Source organism: Dipodomys ordii, unplaced genomic scaffold (assembly GCF_000151885.1).
Source record: "Dipodomys ordii isolate 6190 unplaced genomic scaffold, Dord_2.0 Scaffold126, whole genome shotgun sequence".
Taxonomy (NCBI): Eukaryota; Metazoa; Chordata; class Mammalia; order Rodentia; family Heteromyidae; genus Dipodomys; species Dipodomys ordii.
The window spans coordinates 2,544,497-2,553,021 of NW_012267342.1; the positions used below are offsets into that span (position 1 = coordinate 2,544,497).

General features: G+C 35.6%; 1 protein-coding gene across 2 annotated transcripts in view; it reads right to left on the reverse strand.

Moving 5' to 3' along the window:
• Positions 1 to 2,006: 2,006 nt before the first annotated feature.
• The window catches only part of Arhgap15 (Rho GTPase activating protein 15), a 639,204-nt gene continuing 632,685 nt past the window's right edge, over positions 2,007 to 8,525 (reverse strand). For both annotated transcript variants that reach the window (XM_013030066.1, XM_013030068.1), the window contains one exon: positions 2,007 to 2,370. In XM_013030066.1, coding sequence (XP_012885520.1) covers positions 2,187 to 2,370 — 184 coding nt within the window. In that variant the 3' untranslated portion in view covers positions 2,007 to 2,186. The remainder of the gene's footprint in view (positions 2,371 to 8,525) is intronic.

Consider the following 8,525-nt stretch of genomic DNA (forward strand, 5'->3'; position numbering starts at 1 on the left):
TATCACACTGGATTAGTTTTATTTATTCCATTGAATTTGATTAACGGGCTGTCAAACCTGTCTACATTTTTATCAACTGAATACTTTTATAAAACAGGGCATAAGATGTATTCAGCTGGAGCATACTTTTCAATAATATTCTACAGAGTTATCCTTTGGTTCATCTATGACAACTTAAACTAGCCTTCAGATGGTTAAAACAATTAAGTTTGATTAAGTAATTTTTTGGTCATGGTGGGGGGGGCTTTTAAAAGCAATTTATAGATTGATCTAATGTAATTTGCTAAGAAAGCATTCTCAGAATCATATTATAATTTTACATAAAATGACATATCTAGAGACGATGATACAATTCATAAAGATTCAGAAAGGAAGTTAACATAAAAAAAATCAGTGCTCCAAATCAAGAACTCTAATAACAACAGATGCTGGAGGGGATGTGGACAGAAGGGAACCTTACTTCATTGTTGGTGGGAGTATAAACTTGTTCAACCACTTTGGAAAGCAGTATGGAGGTTCCTCAAAAGACTCCACATAGAGCTCCCCTATTACCCAGCAATCTCACTTTTGGGTATTTACCCAAATGTTTACAAACAAGACCACACTAAAGCTACCAGCACAACTATGTTTATTGCAGCATTATTTACCAAGCTAAGATATGGAACCAACCCAGATGCCCCTCAATAGATGAATGGATCAAGAAAATGTGGTATATATACACAATGGAATTCTATGCCTCCATCAGAAAGAATGACATTACCCCATTTGTTAGGAAATGGAAAGACTTGGAAAAAATTATAAGTAAGCCATGCCCAAAGAAACATAGGTCCCATGGTTTCCCTTATTTGCAATAACTAGTATATGTCTGAGTCAAGCAGAAAAGGTCAGATAAGGTGATGTTAGGAAAATGAACCCTAAGATATGCATTTAAATGTTTTTTTTCTTTCATGCATTTGTTTCTAATGCAATTATAAGATTATTTCTTTGTTGCTTTGTATGTCCCTCCTCCACAGTAGAACCCCTGCTTTCACTGTATTTGATGTCGGTATAATTTTTGGAGGGGAAGGGGAAAAACAAGTCGTTTAAATAAGGATACAGGTGGACCCGTTGCAACAATGAGATGTACAAGTCGTTATGTGGAAAATGAACTTTACAACTTTGGTGTGTGTGTGGGGGGAGGATCAGGTGGGGGGGCGGAGGGAGGCTGGGAAGGGATGGGAAGGGTAAACAAAGGAGGAGGCTACAATGCTTGATAAGAAATGTACTCACTCTCTTGCCCATGTAATTGTAACCCCTCTGTACAGTATTTTCACAATAAAAAATAATAAAATTAAAAAAAATCAGTGCTCATGTAATTCCTACCTAAATTAAAAATCAAAATGACAAGGCACTAATTTTCTTCTAATTTATGGAACCACAAAGCATATTTACAAAAGCAATGTAATGGACAATGTTTTAAGTTTTCATTTTAAAATTTTATTGTAAAAGTGATGTACAGAGGGATTACAGTTACACAAGTCAGGTCATGAGTACATTTCTTGTCAAACAGTGTTACCCCTCCCTGGTTTTCTCCCAGTTTCTCTCCCGCTCTTCTCTCCTCCCCCATACTCTTGAGGGCTGAAATATCTCTGGTTTGGCTTTGAATTTAGTTGTCGTCATTCTATTTAAATACTTTTAACTTCTGATATCTCACCTGTTTGGGTTCTACCATGTGGGACATGCATGAAGCATGTGGAGTGGGAGAAGGCACAAGTGTGTGTATGCATAGCTATAGTCTCGGCCACAGTCACCTGTTCACATCCATACATCTGGGCACATACCTGATGCCCAGGAACAGCCTCGGAGGTATATATTCATACATGTGTGAGTGTGTGAGTGTGTGTGTGTGTGTAGTTTTCTGTCCTTCTCTGCACAATATCTAACAGTGTGAGACAGATAGGATGCTCTTCTCCAAGTGCTAGCAGTTCCAGCACTCAAAGGGTTAATGTAGAACACATATAAGCAAATATTGTCAATTATTTTGTTCAAATGTTTGGAACTTAAACACAAAATCATCACTAAGTTTTCACAAAATGAGGCATCTGTCGCTTGAAAAGAAAAAAATATTTCAGAAATATGTTTACAGAAATGTAAAAATATTAGGCATCAAGACAGATGTGAACATATTCAGTAACTTGTCTTGTCTGTCAGTCTTCCTCTGCATTGAAGATCTTATTGTACTCACTCAGCATGAGCTCTGCTATCTGGTTTTGGTATACCATGTGTATTGCCATGTTCCCCATTTCATTTTCAGCTCTCAGAAGGGTGGGTCCAAAGACAATCCCTAAGCTTTGTGTGGACATGAGGTTCCTAGATGCTTTGGACACTATCCTGTGGAGAGAGAAAAAAGAGGAGGAAAAAGAAGAAAGAATGTTATATCAGCATTTGATGGGAAATTGTGGCTACTTAGGAATTACTTTTCCAGTTCCTGGATATAAACAATCTTCACCACTATCAAATCTTCTACCTTTCATGCTTTACTGCATAGAAATAGAACCAATAATCACATCACCTTTTTCAGATTTAAATCCTCATTATACTTTGCCATCATGGATTCTCACTAAATATTTGTGAAATGAGAGAATTAATAGCAAAGAGCAAATAATACTACACAGCAATTTTTTCATGGAATTAACAAGATTCAGCCTTCTGAATGCTTATACTCAGTAGAGGATGCAGGTGAAATGTATACAAAATACATAAGCAATCACCTCATATTAATAGAGCAATATATACTTAATGAATAATGAAAAGTAGGCATAAGCACTGGTAAATGAAAAGTTTTAGTGAGTACAGTGAGTAAAGTATTCAAGCAAACACAGAGGGTTCTGAGATATTTAGATGTATGACAAAATTCTAAGTATCTTCACTTATTTGGACAGCCAATTTAGTTTATATAGCAATAAAATTTGAAGTATCGTAGTATTTGCACAGGAAAAGAATTCTATTGCAATGGAAGAAGTGTCTGCTTTATAAGGGCTATTTCAAAGCTGGAATACTAATGGAACACAGGGGTGTTCTTTTATTATGCCTTGTCTGTCTGATACACAACTCTTAAAGTCTTAGAAGAATGAGGGAAGGGGTGGGTTGGGGAAGATTAGGTAAAAGTGTTGCCATTCTTTTTGACATTGACTAAGATGACTTGTACTCATAAACTGCTTTGTTAAATGACAACTTCTTTTTACAACCACTTAACAAAAATACATAAAATATATTAAAAAAATAAAACCTCCTAAAAGCAACACCTGAAAAATAGCAATCAATCCTTTTAATTTATTTTTGTGCATGTCCTGGGGTTTAAACTCAGGGCCTAGATGCTGTCCCTGAGCTTTTTAGCTCAAGGCTATCATTCTATTTGAGCCACTGCTCAACTTCTGGCATTTTGGTACTTAATTGGAGATAAAAATCTTACAGATTTACCTACCAGTTTAGAGTGGCTTCAAACTGCAATCCTCAGATCTCAGCTTCCTGAGTAGCTAGGATTATGGATGTGGGCCATTGGTGTCCAGCTTAATAGAGATTATTCTTATAACTGATACTTGCTTTGAACCATAATTCAGAAGTATGAGGTTTCAGTAATACTAAGGAATTAAAGATGGGCATATGGAAGGATAGGGTGCTAAGAAAAACTATATTTTGTACTCAGACAACCTGACCTAAGGGAGAAAGGAATAAGGAACACTATATCATAAGACAGTAGGTTCTTTGATCTCAGAGCTCAATGTAGAAAATTGTTGATTTGGTTGGACTTTAGATGACTCTTTCTCTGGCCTCTGAGAATGTGCATAGGTCAAAATCAGAGGCTTCAGGAAGACTCCCTTTATTCCTTTCATAATCACAATTCTCTGAGATATAACTACCATGTCTACAGCCATAACTATCCACTGAGTCAGTTGGGTGTTGGCTTATAGTTGGCCTAGTCAAAGCTGATGTCAGGTAGAATGACCATCAAGATATACTTGATTTGTTTTGAACCAACAACAATAACAATCAACTATTGTTCTAAGCAACTTCATTGTGCCCTTTCAAAATCCCACAAGATAGTTTCTATTATCAAGTTTATTTTACGAGCTCTAAGACTGAGACCTAGATTGGCAAAGTGGTTGATGTCATAGATCTGAAGTTCCAACCAAGGGAAGTTGATTCCCATACCCTTCATTGGAAGTACCATAAGAACTTCATAAGAGGATCAGAATTTTCATTTTTTTCACTATGCATTTGCTATTGGCAGACTAGCTCTCATGGATATATTGTGGGCAAACTCATTTGTACTGACTGTTCAAGGTATTTTGCCTCACATTTTCATTTTTCTTATACTTTAAGTAGAAAGTGTTTATACCTGTGAGAAATGTTGGCATGGCTACATTTCTAGAAGATAGTCTCATATTTTTAGATTATTGCCAAGTTATCAAATTTAATGTTTTGAATATAAAAAGTTATGTCATTTACCAAAGGCTGTAAAATGATTTAAGAATTCTTCTACCTGTCATAGCTGCAAATGAAATGGGTCTTTTCTTCCCCTCAGTATACCAGGTAACCTCATTTAACATTACTCTTGAAGTTGGGTGCGGGTGGCTCACACCTGTAATCCTAGCTACTCAGGAGGCTGAGATCTGAGGATCAAAGTTCAAAGCCAGCCCAGGCAGGAAAGTCCATGAGACTCTTATTTCCAATAAACCACTAGAAAACTGGAAGTGATGCTGTGGCTAAAGTGGTAGAGCTCTTTCCTTGAGCTGAAGAGTGCAGGGACAGAGTCCATGCCCAGAGTTCAAGTCCCATGACTGACAAAAAAAAAATCTCTCTTGCGCCTCTCTCTGACAAGGGTGTTATAAAAACCATTAGTAAGAGTCACTGTATAGGCAAAAGAAGTTTTTATATTATTTATATTTTAATTTTTTTTCCTGTTGTGAGGCTTGAACTCACAGCCTGACCTTCATTGAGCTCATTTACTCTGGGTTAGCACTCTACCACTTGAGTCATAATATTAATTCTGACTTTTTATGTGATTAATTAGAGATAAGAATCTCAAAGACATTCTTGCCTGAGCTGGCTTTGAACCTCGATGCTCAGATCTCAGCCTCCTGAGTAGCTAGGATTACAGGCATGAACCACCAGTGCCCAGCTAAGTTTTCATCTTTTGATGTTAAATGAATCTCTTTTTAGGATACCAGCTTGGATGATTCAACGACAACAAAATTTGTTAAAAGAACATATAGGAAAATAAATGTAACCAATGAATTGAGGGCAATCTTAAGAACTTCACCCATTGGTAGCAAAGGTCTAAATTGATAAGAGTTATGTAGTAGAGACAGAGTTCTTTGGTCATGGGCTCTGGAGATGGTAAGCTGAATCACTAAACTGAAAGTATGATGGTTAAATCCCTTCTACTGGGCATCTGGGGGTAAAGAGCTGATCTCTGGAAGGGTCAGTTAAGCTGTAAGGAGGTTATGGGTTAGAAACTTGAAGAGCTTATAACACCAAAGGGGCTCAGGTGTGTGGAGGAGTAACTCAGCTCTATAATGGGTTCCAGCAATGCACAACTCGAGAGAAATAGGCCTGATAGGAACGAAAGGAGGGTGGAATGGGGCTAGACTCCTATTTCTGTTCCAAAGAATTCGAAATATATATTCTACTCAGCAAAAGACTCAGTCTTAGATCCAAATCTAGAGGAGGGAACTTGAGTGAGGAAACAGAATGAAGAGTGAGAAAATGGAATTGTTTGCTAAGCCATGATCTAAGAAGGATTTGCTGTCTTAATTGTGGAACATGGAGTTTTACCCCCATAGTGTATTTCTGACAATGCATATTTGGTAGATTTCATGTGGGTAGATGTCTACTTTGTGCTTTTATGCATGTCTAAATCTGGACTATTAATTTCACATCAAACCTGTATCCTTCATACCCATTTCTCTGGATATTTTCAATAGTTCTAATAAGACTGTAATTTGTGAGTATTTGAAAATCATCTTGTTTTATGCAAACTTTTCTGAATATCACCTACTTATATATTCTTCCTATAGTTTCATCACTGTACAGCATTTGAAATTTTTCTAAGTAACTTGATTTTAGAAAATTCAGATTTTAGTTAAGCTAGAAAACATAATAAATCATAGATTTAGTTCAGATAGAAAGCTAATAATAAATTGTGGATGTGTACTATTTAGAATATATGGGATTTTCTTTATTGTTAGAAAATGTGTGTGTGTTATACACTTGGTGTTAGTTTTCTAAATATCAATAGAAAAGTAGTTGGTATGTCAACAAATCAATTTTTAGGTTAGAAAAAATACTGAAGATGAACACTAATTTGACATAAAGGTTACTATTAAAGTAACTAAATGACTTACGTTGGCAAGAAAATATATTTTCATGTGAAAGTTTAAATTAGATGATACCTGTATTCAATGGACTGTGGAGATAGATATTTCTAGCAAGGAATATCTCCAAGTGGACACATCCTAGGAATGTATTAATTAATTAATGTTATAATCTTTACTATTCTAGTGTGAACTTACCTATTCTCTACTAGAATTACAGTTAAGTGGTTGACTTAGGACATAATAACCACAAATATACAAATATAGTTATGATATTGTTCTGCAAAATTGTTTATTTGTATCTATTTTTTCTACTTTCCTTTCACAGAAAACATATCTGCTACTTTCCCTGTAGAGATCATCAGGGCATTACATGACATTATTTCTGATGGGTTGAGATGGCAAAAAAACCCCCAAAATGTAAAAAAGAAACATAGTATACTGAAAGAAAGGAAAGCTCTAAATGACTTTTACTTGATAATATCTAAAAAGGAAAATTCTCAAAAATATTGAGTTTTGCTTTGCTTTCAGTAGCTTACCCTGCAGTTGAGTTCTGTGGGTAGAAGGGAATCTCTGATTCAGAATCCATACATGCTGGATTCTGGTAGAAGGGTTTGGCAGTACCTACAGGGCAGCTTTCACTAAATTGACTTCGAAGAAACATGGTTTAATAGACTTCATAATAACTACTGCAATGTGAGCTGGAAAAGGACACTTAAATGTAAAAGTTCTGGAATAAATTGTGTGCTTTTCTTTTCTTCTTGGAAGTTCACAGAAAAGTCTTGTAGAAAATATCCCTACTTAGCTGTTTAACTTGAATCTTCTCTAACTTACTTCATTGTCATATGTTTTTCCCTGAGAGACACTAAGAGGTGGACATTAAGAAATTCTGCTCAAGTGTGCTTTGCTAAAAGTCTACTATGTACTACATACAATTTTGAAAATATCATAGACTTGAGCTTCCCTTGCTTATAGATCTGTAGCTTTTAACTGAGAAAGAGGTAAATTGTGACCATTTCTGTCCATTTCCACTCTTCTGACAGATCTTTATTTCATTAGTTCTTAAACTGCACAACAGTGTTATAAGTTGTAAACTATACTTCATTCTGCTGCCATCAAAACAAAAAGGAAGAAGGAAAAGAAACAATGAAGAAAGGAATGAAAGCAAAAGAAAAGGAGGAAGAAGAAAGAAGAAGGATGGAAGGAAAGAAAAATCTATTGTCTATGATAAAGAACAAAACCCAAAAGAACAAATCTGAGTGAGAAATGTAAGGAAAAAAGCATGGAGAGAGATGAATATACAGTGAATTGATGTAAGAAGTAACAAAAAAACATATAGATCTTGTGTCAATATTTGGTAATTCTTCCTAATGCGTGTTTATTCACTATTAATTTAACTCTCAAGGGGTTAACAAAGATAACAAAGATAACAAACTAACCTACATAAAGAGCTCAGAATTTAGTGCTTGTGAATGCTTGACCAATAGGAGAAAAATCTTAAAGTATAGCTTTTTGAGAAAGCCTATTTATTAATAATACTAGTTTAATACAATCTAGCAAAATACATAGTTATAAGTTACATGTTTATGAATTAGCACTTGGTACATATTCATTGTAAAAGCGATCCTTGTATCACTTAAGTAAAACTCAAATTTATAAATTCTTGAAATGAATAAGAATTCATTTTTCCTGAAAATTTATAGCACCAGAAGAAGAGTTAAAAAAAAAGATTTCAAAAGAAAAAAAAAAGTAAATGAACTGGGTGTCAGTAATTATACCCATGATCCTAGCGACTGAGGAAGCTAAGTAAGATCAGAGAATTAGTTTGAAGCCAGTCCAAGCAAGATAGTCTGTGCGACTCTTATCTCCAGTTAGCCACCAAAAGGCTGGAAATGGAACTGTGGCTCAAGTGGTAGAATGCTAGCCTTGAGCAAACAGGTTCAGGGACAGCACCTATTCCCTGAGTTCAAACCCCATGACTGTACCCCCTCCCCCCCAAAAAAGAGGAAATGCCAGAGCTACTTTTTGTCATGCCTAAATAGATGGTGCAATGATTCATCAATTTAAGATTATTTTAGAAATGGTGTACAATCCAGTGCTACAGATGTTGGAACCTATACTAGTAAAAAGAAGAAGAAGAAGAAGGAGGAGGAGGAGGAGGAGGAGGAG